General features: G+C 44.4%; 1 protein-coding gene across 1 annotated transcript; it reads right to left on the reverse strand.

Moving 5' to 3' along the window:
• Nucleotides 1–5,056: 5,056 nt before the first annotated feature.
• FZD10 (frizzled class receptor 10) lies at nt 5,057–9,130 on the reverse strand. Its single transcript, XM_068243679.1, has one exon. The coding sequence runs from the start codon at nt 8,691–8,693 to the stop codon at nt 6,939–6,941; it is 1,755 nt and encodes a 584-aa protein (XP_068099780.1). The 5' UTR covers nt 8,694–9,130; the 3' UTR covers nt 5,057–6,938.
• Between the last annotated feature and the right edge of the window lie 3,384 nt (nt 9,131–12,514).

Below are 12,514 nucleotides of genomic sequence, written 5' to 3' on the forward strand. Positions count from 1 at the left end.
TGTGGTCATAAAAGAAAGCATCTACTTGTGTATTTGGTCTTCGAACAATAATTTCTATTGTCCTTCAGATGGTTTGAACCTTTAAAGGAATACTTGTCAAGTCACAGAAAACAGCCCAGCTCACAGCAGAATCCCTGTAATTACTATGTTTAAAGTCTTCCTTTTTAAAATGACATAATTATAAAGATTTTCTCCTCAGAGCACATAGATATTGTCGGTTCATTAAGTTTCCTAAATACGGTATGGAGAGGTCTTAAACATAGCTTCTGAATGACTTCCTACAAGCAGTCACATCTCAGAGATGTAAACCAAGGCATTCTCCATCAGCAATGGACTTGAGCCAGTTTTCATATATTGTAAAAAGTTCTGGTAGTTTTGGGTCTTCACAATTAACTGTGCAGAAAGGTTTCAAGGTTGTTTTCAATATTTTATCATAGTTCTGGTTTAATTTTAGCTTTAACCAAGCTGATTGAAATCTACGCCCTGTTTTGGTGGCTACCTGGCTGGCAGGGCGTAGATTTCAATCAGTCGCCGCTGTGCGCATCCACCGTTTCAGTCACTCCCGCTGCTGAATTCCGACGTGTTTTGCTGCAGCTCACTTGCTCTGCCTGTCTCTATGACTGCAGAGCCCTGTGAACGGGTCAGGAGCAGATTACATTGGCTCCTGGCCCTGTCTTTCAATGTAAGCAACTCCCATTGGCTTACATTGAAAGACAGGGTCAGGAGCTAATGAAAGCGGCTCCTGAACAGCTCGCTGGAACTCTGCCGTCATAGAGACAGCAGAGTGGGTGGCCCAGGATCCCGACGTGCTGCGGTGACATCGATTGCGGCAGGTATGTGTGGCGATTCGTCGGTGTTTGGCCTTTCTTGTACCAGCAGTCTATGGTCCTTAAGGGGGCAACGTGGGCTGCAGTTCGTCGCGGCCCACGTGGCCGTAATTGACAGCGGCGCTTTGTGCACCCGCAGTAAGGACGACCCCGCGGTCAGCCTGAATCCCGAGCGTCGAGAGCGGGACAGCGGCTGGGAGCGAAGGTGACAGCATGGGACAGTCGTCTGCAAGGGGCTGGAGAAAGCCCCAGGTGAGTAAAGCTTATTTTTATTATTTTCCCTGATAACTCCTTTAAGTGGTTAAAGGATACCCGAACTGACAGGTGGCTGACTCAGTCCTGATTTAGACAGGAATTGACTACAGTGTGACCCTCACTAATAAGAAATTCCAACAATTAAACACTTTCCTAGCAGAAAATGGCTTCTGAGAGCAAGAAAGAGATAAAAAGGGAAAAATCTTAGCAGTGAGGGTCACACTGTAGTCACTTCCTGTCTGAGTCAGCCACCTACATACCTGATATTTAACTCTTTCAGGGAAAGAAAAAAAGGAACACAGCAGTTATTTGTGTGCTAGGCACTGTACATACACATGTCTATCTCATTGTGTCACATTTCAGTATCCTTTAAATAAAATCTATGCCAAAGGAAAAAGTTGACCTTTACTTACCTAGGGCTTCTTCCAGCCCCACGTAGTCTGTAAAGTCTCTCTGTGTTCTCCCACTGCCCCTTCTTTAAGCTGTCCCCATTAAAGTCTGCAACCCGACTGTGCATGTACTGTCCTGCCAACCCCCTGGTAGTGTTTAGCACATGTGCAGTTAAGTAATACTTGTAACTGCACATGAGCAAAACGCTCCTGGTCATGGGAGTGTGACTGAGGAAGCTTTCGACCAGGACCGCGCATGAGCAGTAGCCTGCGACTTAAATCGGGTTGCAGACATTAACAGGGCGGAACAACAGAGGACACAGAGGGACCTAACACACTACTTGGGGCTGGAAGAAGCCAATTATTTCCTTTGTGTCAGGTTTACTTAAAAGAACCAGATGTAAGGTGATGTTCAGTTTAGTGGCATAGCTACACAGTCATGGATGCCTGTGCATATTTTACAGTGGGTGCTCCTCTACACTGTAAGTATAATTGTATGAGACAGACCACCAGTAACACAAGCATAAGCAAAGGAAAAGGAATGGTCTGGTAATGATTACCGCTATCCAGAGCACACACAGAGGTGATCATTATTACCACTACACCACTAGAGAACTAGTGCAGGAACTGGAGGAGAGCCCCATTGGGCAAGACAGCGCAAAATGGTACAGGGAAATTTGGGCGCACCATGCATCGCCATAGGCCATAATGTAATTTACCGTTATAGCAGCGCTCTATAGTAGTTTTGGTGCCATCAAAAAATGGAGCCCAAATTACTATAAAAACAGCGTAATTCTGCCACCAACAATAGATGTACCAAATTACGTTATTCCCAGAGTCCATGGCAGAATGAAGGGGGAATAGTAGTTAACGCTGCCTGGACTGTTGCAGGAGCAGGTGAGCTGTTTTTAAACGTTGCCTTGCGCACAAATTTCCCAGCACCATTTTTGCCTGTATGCCTATTTGGGACACTCAGGTCCAGAGGCCCTGGTGTGGTCACAGCCTCTACATCACATATTGCTATTCCACGGCTTCAAGTAATATGGCTGTTCACTCTCTTACTGGGCATCAGTCATGCACCTTTTTCATCCTCCCCAGCATCTGGGCGCATCCCAGTGATCAGCTGGAATGTGTTTCTAGGATTGCCATTGTATTACAACATGGCAGGGACATCTTCTGCCTCTCCTGCCTCCCACCTTGACAGAAATAAACGCTCCAGCTTGTCTGAGCCAAGCATGTATGTTCATATGCATTCAACGTCCAACTACCCACATAGTTTAGCATCAGGATTACTCAGCTTATGTACGTCGCCCTCTATGGGAAAATGTTGAAGTCCATGTTAGTAACTTTAACATCTGGACTTAGCCAGTGCAGCCTTTAATGGCAATTTTGAAAAATCATATTAATAGAAATAACTATATGCATCAGCTTTACAAAAAATATACTCTTTTCCATTTAAATTTTTCCTGTAATGGAATGCATAATGTCCTTTAATGGATAAGCTACAGAATACACAAAGTGTAATAAGGTAGGTTATGCAATTAAAGGGCGTTGATAGTATTTCCCTTGCTACCGAGAAGAGGGAGAATGTTACCAATCCGCTGCCAGAAACATTCAGTAGCAGGTCAAAGTGATTCCAGGGTTTTTTTTTTCCTCCTGCTCTTTAAATGACACAGTGTTTCTTTTGAAAGCTAATTGTTGTGTTCCACACCACAGAACAGATTATTCATCTTTGTGTAATACACTGGAGATACCCTTTGAAGAGACTTCACAGTTTGGAAAGTCATCCAAATCTCAGGTTTATGATCTGCAGACTTTGAAAGCTGATATAATATAGAAAGAGATAAAGCATTTAAAAGCCTATCCATGTCATGTGTTATTAGGTACTGTCTTCTCAGGCCCCTTTGTATTGGATGTCATTTTGGACTGCAACAGGAGAAAATCCTTGAGTCACCTTTTAACCCCCTTGATGCTCAATAGTTTTCAAATGCTAATAGAAACTCCTATACTGATAGAATGAGATGACTAACATCAATTAGATCATTTGCTAAGGCGTGGACGTTTTATGAGAGTTCACTGAAACTGTAATTACAAAAAGCAACCAATCACGTTAAGACTTTAAAAAATAAAAAAAAAAACCTTATGTTTTCTCATTAACGATATCACCATGTTTAGATATCACCATGTATGTTTAGTAACTGCAGCTTCTAAAATGATTAAGCTCATCCTACTTGTGTCAACTGAGCTTTTACTATGGACAGAATTTGTTCCTCATCTATATCCAAACCCATTTTAAATTGACTTGGTGCTCCTGACCACATGAAGGTATTTACATTATCTATCTACATTTTAAATAAATAGGATGAAGTGCAGTCCAGCAATGAGAACACCATAGCAAGTCTGGGCTTCTATATTTGTACATACAGCAATTTAAGGGAACCCGAGGTGAGAAACATATGGAGGCTGAAATATGTATTTCCTTTTAAAGTGGACCTGAACTCTTGCACAGGACAGAAGAAGAACAGAGAGAAATGCACCCTCTATTTAGAGAGTTTAGCCTGTCTAATCCCCCTCATCTGTGACTAATCACCATCAGTTTTAATCTCATCACTCAGCTGTGTCAGCTGACTGCCATGGCAGAGCAGCTAACTGGTAAACACAGGATGTTAACAATATGTCTGCTTCCATGAAAGTAGGAAGTAGACAGACTGCAGATTTGTATTGGTGTATTAAGACATGTTTTCTTAAAAGATAATTATGCTGTTGCTCATATTTCAGAGCAGAGAGGAAGTTCTGAGTTCAGGTCCACTTTAAACAATGCACATTGTCTGGCTGTCCTGCTGACCCTCAGCCTCTAAGGGCCCGTTTCCACTATCGCGAATCCACATGCGTTGTCCGCATGCGGATTCGCACAGCCAATACAAGTGGATGGGCCTGTTTCCACTTGTCAGTTTTGCTGTGCGTTTTTCTGTGCAGGATTTTTCTGCACGGCAGAGCCCTCAGAATTCGCTTGCGTGTGGAATGCAGGCGAATCGCACGCAATGTATTGAATAGGGAAATCGCATGCATTTTCCCCATGCGTTTTTTGACATGAATTCGCATGCGATTTCGCATAGGTACCCATGTTAATTCAGACAGGCAGTGACATGGTTAAAATTGCATTACCCTAACCTATGCAAATCCGCATGTGAAATTGTGGCAAAAAACGCATGCGGAATCGCACCCGCATGCAATTTCACCTGCGGTGATTCGCCGCGATTACACAACGCACTAGTGGAAACGAGCCCTAATACTTTTAGCCATAGACCCTGAACAAGCATGCAGATCAGATGTTTCTGACAAATGCTGACAAGATTAGCTGCATGCTGGTTTCAGGCGTGTGATTCAGACACTACTAACCAGAAAGATTATCAGGACTGCCAGGCAACTGGTATTGTATGAAAGGGGAAAAAAAATATGTCAGCCTCCATATGTCTTCCACCCTGGGTTCTCTGCAATAGCATAAACAGTCTACACGTCCATCAAAACCATCCAACACCAGTCCCCAACACTGCAACAGAATGTGAACTAGAAAAGTTTAAACACTTCTCAAACAAAAGAACATTATTTTATTTTTTAATAAAATAGTAAAACATGAAAAATAATTGTATATTACAAATATATATACTATATATATATGTACAAAAAAGAAAAAAAAGCTGTGCCTATTCCGCACAGCACAGAGCAACACAACATACAAAGTTTCCCTTTGCAGCATCTAGTGCTTTTTGATCTATTCATGGCTAGAATTTGTTTCACAATAGAAAGAGTCAATAAGCCCTTTGAATTGATCCATCTCCTTTTTTTAACTGAACAGTCCCAACGTGTATAACATTTGGCTTGATTTCCATTAAAAAGCCACAGGGTAGGACTAAAAGGCTTCCGAAGGATGGACCTCTCATTTCTTTTGTCAAGAAAGCTTTTGTTGCCTTCTGTTTGCAGAAACATAATGTGTCTTTCATTCTAAGTAGTGGGAGGAAAAAAAATAAATATTGCACATTATTTCCCAGTCACAGACCCAAACACTGCTGTTGTAGCTTCAGAACTTTAGTTGGTCTTGGACCGCCATAGAGATCAGAAGGTCATAATCGCATGAAAGGGTTAATGATGATTCCAATTATAATCATTGGGGCAGATCTGGAGAACAGTAACCTAGACTCTGCATAAGCAAACATTTCAGTAAAACAGTACTTTTCAAACATGGTAGGTCAACTATACATGATGGTGAGAGATGTAACCAATCAGACCACTGCTAGTGGTAATCAAACGGTGTAAGGGTTAACAAGAGTGATAATGAAGGCTTCTGTGTGATGAAAGCTCTCAATATCCCTCACATAGATTTTCAAGCCTGCCTGAAAGCCTTTCAGATCGATTATGGATCATCCTCTTGGACATGAAGAAAAGAGAAAGATCATTTTCACTACACACTTGTCAAGAAAATAAGTTTTCTAATCAAGAGAAGAAAAAAAAAAAGTTGCTGCAGAGTCATGTACACCAAGATTGACTTGAGCATGAACCTCAGATCTTTCCTCAACGCAGAGATTATCCCATCTATGAACAAAATTTATCAGAATCTCAATGGGTGCAAGTGCTTTTCAATAACTGGACTCAGTTATCGAATGTTAAATCAGTTTAAGCAGACATTAAAGTGTACCTGAGATAGCAGACATTTAAAAAAATGATACATACCTAGGACTTCCTCCAGCCCCCTTCAGGCTAATCGGACCCTCGCTCTCCCCTCCTGTAGTTTCCGCAATCTATCCCGGTAACCCAGTCAGTCAGCGCATGCGCAATCTGGCCGCATGCACTCCCATGTTGCACTCACGTAGCCGGGAGCATTCTACGCCTGCGCAATAGTATTGTGCAGACAGAACTCCCCCAGGAAGCACAGGAGCACAGCAGGGCCACGCATGGGCAGTAGATACCGACTAGCAAAGTTACCAGGACAGATTGCGGAGGCTACAGGCAGCGGAGGAGAATGGAGAGGGAGCGATCAGTCTGAAGGGGGCTGAAGGAGGCCCCAGGTATGTATATTTTTTTTAATTTCTGCCATCTCAAGTTTCCTTTAAGCAACCCAGATCCACTGTAACCTTACTAAACTTTAGAGATAAAGGTTATAGAAATGCCCAATAACTTACTCCCTTATTTTCTGGACAATCACAGGCAAAACTATTCAGATTGAGTCTAATCAGGATTATACATCTGACCAAATAAACAGGTAATGTAACAGGGCAACAAACATAAGTCCCTTTAGCCTGACAAAGCTATTTATCCACAGGATAAGTAAACCTTAATTACTTTTTACATTTTTTTTGACTAAGTTATTGTTTTACCTTGACTTGCTGTACTTTACTGACTAAGATAACAAGTTCAGAGTTGGGTTTGCTAGTGTGTGCATTTTATAATAAGCAGTCCATTGTCCCCCACATCATACACAAGTTGGAGGCTGTAAGGCCGATTCATACTTTCCATGGTGAATCTTTTGAGGGTGTTGAGTTTTTTTGTAGATTCCTGTACTTGTGATGACGCTGGCAGGTTTTCGCCTGCTCCTTTTCTTTAATCTCTTGCTGAACACATTCTGCCAAGATTGTAGGGTTTTAGAAGTCCATATCCACATTCCGCTAGTGATGCCCACCACTAACAACATAAATATTTTCACCATGAAAATTTCTACAGCTGGGATAGAGTTCGCCATGGTGCAGTCTAAGGTTTTAGTCTGAGCATTCATCTTACACTTATCTTGCGTGGCTAAGATTTTCCAGTAGTCCATATTTAGCCGCTCATAGAAGTAGCAAGCAATGACACAAGTGGCAGGAACAGTGTACAACACAGAGAAGACCCCAATCCTGACCATTAGTTTCTCCAGCTTGTCAGTGTTCTCCCCTCCTGTTTTCATCACTCTCCTGATATGGAAGAGGGCCACAAACCCAGACAGGATAAATGAAGTTCCTATGATGAGGTAGCATGCTAAGGGAATAAGCACAAAGCCTGTCAAGGCATTGACATCCATGCTTCCTACATAACAGATGCCTGTCAGCTCGTCCCCAGCCACCCTCCTCATCACCAAAATCATGATGGTCTTCACAGCTGGGATAGCCCAGGCAGCTAGGTGGAAATAGCTGCTGTTTGCTTCAATAGCTTCATGCCCCCATTTCTTCCCAGCAGCCAAAAACCATGTCAATGTCAAAATAACCCACCACAGAGAACTTGCCATGCCAAAGTAATAAAGAATAAGAAATACTATGGTACAACCGGTGCTTTCCAGGCCCTCTTGGATAACATAAAGTTTCCCGCTGTCCCTGTCGCACGCTATACTATCAGCCCCAGCAAAGAGACGAATGATATATCCTACAGAATACACACAAAAGCACATGGACAGGAAAATGATAGGCCTCTCGGGGTACTTGAAGCGCTGGGGATCAATGAGGAAAGTGAGAACAGTAAAAGCACTGGAGAAGAAGCACAGTATAGACCAGATAGCAATCCAGATGAAGGCAAACTTCTTGTCATCCTCGCTCCAGTATACATCAACTCCAGACGTACAGAGAGGGGCACAAGAAGCACTCTTCTCCACGTGATGAAACTTTCCAGAGTTCTCACAGGTCATTCTGTTAGGAATATCCTTAGGCTGAGTGTCATGATGACTACTACTAGGTCTCTGCTGTCTAAATATTGGAGGCAGCATACTGGACCCCCTGGGAGCTTCATCAGATCCATTAGTTGGGGCTTCCATGCACAGGTAATTAGGGTCATTTTTGTTAGGCAGTTTGCTACAGTCCAGCGAATCAGGCCACTTGAAATTAAACTGCTCCATAATAGGGGAACACTTGAGCCTGGCCTGCTCACACATGACTCTGCAGGCTGGGATAGGGGTGGACACCTGCTCGGTGCACATGGGAGCATAAAGGGAACACAAGAAGAACTTGAGATGACTGTGACAGCCGTACTCCACCAGAGGAGCAAACTCGTGCAGCTGGATGGCTGCCTCCCTCTGGTTTTCATGTCCCATCAGGTTAGGCATCCTGGTCATATTATAGCCAATGTCCTTACACATGGGTATTTCTATGGCTTGACACCTTCCTTCACCAGTCCGGTCAGTGTCTATGGAGCTGATCCCTGAGCAGAGGCATGGTCCAAGAAGCAGAAGCAGTGCCGATGTGTAGAGCTGGGCTGTGATAGCCATGCCTGCAGCTAAGAGAAGGATCTCCGCACCTTATACTCACAGGCTGGGATAGAAGAGACAGTAGTCAGGACTGCATCATGCCTCCGAAATGTGACTCCGTGCAGCTCTGTAGATCTGCTCCACCGAGATGCCCAGCAGCAGCACCAGCTGCAGGAGATGCGGGTAACTTTAATCCAGCAGTGGTCCCCCCAGCGGTGACAGGCTCTCCTCCTCCTCGCACATGTCCAGCTCTGGACTGGCTGGGTACAGCAGATCTGTCTCTTTCCTCTGGCGAGCAGTGGGTGCCTGTCTGATCAGACACTCCTCCTCTCTCCCTCTCTCGGCTTTCCGGAGACACAGCAGCTGTTTTGGAGGCTGTGTCCCGGGATGAGAAAAAAACCTGTTGGAGATCCGCCTCGCATACGACATCCACTTTGCATAAGAAAGGTGAAGCTGACACGTTGATTACTTTGCAATGGGTCGGAACGGCAGGACCCCTGCGCAGAGCTGCAATCCCACACTTTCCCTGCTCCCCCTCCTCCTCCTCCCCTCCTCCGCCTCTCCCTCCCTGGGGAACTTTGCAAAGTGTCTACAAAGTCATCGCTCTCCAGTGCAGGTAGGAAGTGAGGGGGAGCAGGTAGGAGTCACCACTGTTTGTAAACACAACACTTGGCTTTTGAACCTATCTATTCTGTATTTATTTAGTGCTGATGGACAAAAGGAGCCTAGTTTATGGCCATTTCCACAGACAGAAGGGCTGTAAAGTCTCATTGTTTCTGAATGATCCTCTCTTTCTTTGAACTTTAGAAAGTTTTTATTTTACTTTTTACCCCCCTTGTATTTATTGGCTTTATCTGATGATACTGTACCCACATGCATACATTGTATAGATTTATTCACTGGATAAGGGAATAACGAAAATCAAAGCAAATCTTGCAAGGATCTCTTGGAAAAAGTGTTTGAGAACAAAGAAAATGGGCAAAAATGATGTTACCCATAGCAACCTATTCGTTCCATCTTTCACGTGACACAAAAAATTCTAGCTGCTGCCATGGGCACAGATTCCTCTTGCCCCATTGTAACAAATCAGACTCTGGGTTCATGTAGTTGCCCATTAATAGTACAATTATTTCATCAGATGTGATCTTTTGATTCAATTTTCACGATCAAATTGTAAAGAAAACTGCGCAGTGCGTGGCGAAAATTGCCGTAAAATGATTTTACGGTCGTTAAAACAGAAAATGTAATCGATCTGATTGTTGGATTTTACGATCTAATTGGACAAGTAAAAATGTCCTAATCGACCCGTTTATGGGAACAATTGATAATTACCTTCCGATTACTTTCGACTTTCGATTGTAAAAATAGCTTTGAAAGATTGCATTGGATGAAAAAAATCGTACAGTTAATGGGCACCTTTAAGAGGTCATTTGATAGTTCCCCAAAAGAAACAGCTCCATTTGACATTTGATTTCAGTAAACATAGCTATCTATCTTTCTGATCACTTAGAAATTTCCAGAAATTCGAAATTTCTAAGTCTACATTGATGAACTTTCCCCAGCTTGCTTTTTCTGCTGACATGCCATCAACCACCTTAGATCAGAAAGAATAAAGTATTGCATGGAAGGCAGCAGGGCACTTTCTGAGAGAGCCGATTTAATTGCCCTACTGACCCAGTCTCTGAAGGTGGCATCATCTATCACAGATGATCTTCTCAAAGTCCACAGTTTATAGTTTCTCAGCAGCACCCCGAGCGCAATTGAATGACTTTACTCTATTATTATCATACCGGACAGACTGATCAAGTGACAAAGGCTGTCTCCAACACGAGGCTCCTCCTGCTGATACCCCCTCCAGGGGGAAAGCTGAAGTTTTTTTTCTCTTTGCTAATAGTCACAGTATTATGGATGGTGCAGGAACAAACAGGCTTCTAAAGAGCTGCTGTTTGCATGTGAAAAGAAGACGGGATGCTGACAGTGCTTATCTAGATAGAGGGAAGGAGCCCACCCTAGTTTCAGATCTGTCACATAATCATTGCCCCAACACTTATCAGCCACATCACTGGGATAAACACTAGACCTTTGCTGTTCATGGCCTCCCATTTGTAGTCATAACTAATCCAAAGAGTTGATCTTCATTATCTAGCAATCTAACAGGCCACTTTTATTCACAGGATGTACACCCTCTTTTATAGCCCACATTAAAGAGGGTTTAGAAGAAAAGATGAAAGAAAACAAACCGCCCAGCCAAGGCTACAAGAACACCCCAGCTAGCCAGCTGTGTACCATGTTAATTACAAATTTTTTCTTTCCTTAGGTCATACAGGATATATATAGTATATATATATACATATATATATATATATATATGTATGGTAATGGTATCTACCGCAGCATTTACATAGTCACTATCTGTCCCTCAGACATGCTCACAAACTAAAGGTGCGTACACACACACTACGGCCGCCAACGACGGGTCCGTCAGACCCTCCTGCCAGGCGGACTTTCAGGCGACAGTAGCGCATGTGTACTGTTTCTGAATGATCCGCTGAGCTCGATTGATAATATCCGACAGGTCCGATGACCCGCCGGATAGATTCCCCACTCGATCCCAGCGGGCGGACAATAGCGGGGAATCGAGCGGAAGATAAGGAGCGCCCGCGGGGACGAGTGGGAATCGATCCGGCCGCCCGTGGAGACGAGCGGGACGCGTCGGGAGTCGATCCGGAGGCTAATCGAGCCGCCGGGTCGACCCGTGTATGTCCAGCATAAGGTGACATCCCTCAGCCGATACTGTATAGAGGCGTGTCAGCCTGTAGGCTAACTACGCGCTCTGTGTCAATGCGGGGAGGCAGAGGTCGGACAGAGCAGCACAGGTGTGATGTCACGTAGCACGGTCAGCGTAAGGACAATGTAATCGTCCGTTGCTTGGCTAAATTGGCAGAGCAGTGGTTGCTCTTTAAAGGGAACCAGAGATGAATAATGAAAAAGATTTTCTACATACCTGGGGCTTCCTCCAGACCCATCCGCCTGGATCGCTCCCACGCCGCCGTCCTCCGCTGGCCGCGGCTACGAGAACCGGGTGCCATCACTGACGCCATCGGAGCCAGCCTACGCAGGAGAAGTGCACCCTCTACGTATCTCTCCAGCGACTGCTGGAGAGATACACAAACAGTGCATTTCTCTTACGCTAGACTGGCTCCGACTGACAGAAGTGTGGGAAAGTCGCAAGAGCGATCCAGGCAGATGGTGCTGGAGGAAGCCCCAGGTATGTATAAAAATTTTTTCATTTTCAGCTCTGGTACACTTTAAGGGCCCTTTTCCACTAGCAGTCGCTAGCGTTCACGCTGAACGCTAGCGATTGCTGAATCACAATTCCGGCGATTTCCCGACGTTTGCGGCCGTGATTTTGCAATGCTATGCACTGCATGGCAAAATCGCGGCAAATATCGCTCCGCCGCACGTTCGCGTCCCTGTCAAAAAAGAATCGCGGTAGTTGAAATGACCTACCGCGATTCCTATGTTAAAAAGCAAACCGTAGCGATTGTAAAATCCCTAGCGGTTTGCGACTTTACGATTCGGGCCCTTTTTAACATAGGAATCAGGGTAGGTCATTTGCACTACCGCGATTCGTTTTTGACAGGGACGCGAACGCGCGGCGGAGCGATATTTGCCGCGATTTTGCGATTCATTTTTGACAGGGACGTGAACGCGCGGTGGAGCGATATTTGCCGCGATTTTGCTATGTAGTGCATAGCATAGCAAAATCGCGGCCGCAAACGTCGGGAAATCGCCGGAATTGCGATTCAGCAATCGCTAGCGTAGCGACTGCTAGTGGAAAA

The sequence above is a fragment of the Hyperolius riggenbachi genome, chromosome 1 (assembly GCF_040937935.1).
Source record: "Hyperolius riggenbachi isolate aHypRig1 chromosome 1, aHypRig1.pri, whole genome shotgun sequence".
In the NCBI taxonomy this organism is placed as follows: Eukaryota; Metazoa; Chordata; class Amphibia; order Anura; family Hyperoliidae; genus Hyperolius; species Hyperolius riggenbachi.

Coding starts and splice junctions, on each gene's coding strand:
- FZD10 (XM_068243679.1), bottom strand. CDS start 8,693: ATGGCTATCACAGCCCAGCTCTACACATCGGCACTGCTTCTGCTTCTT.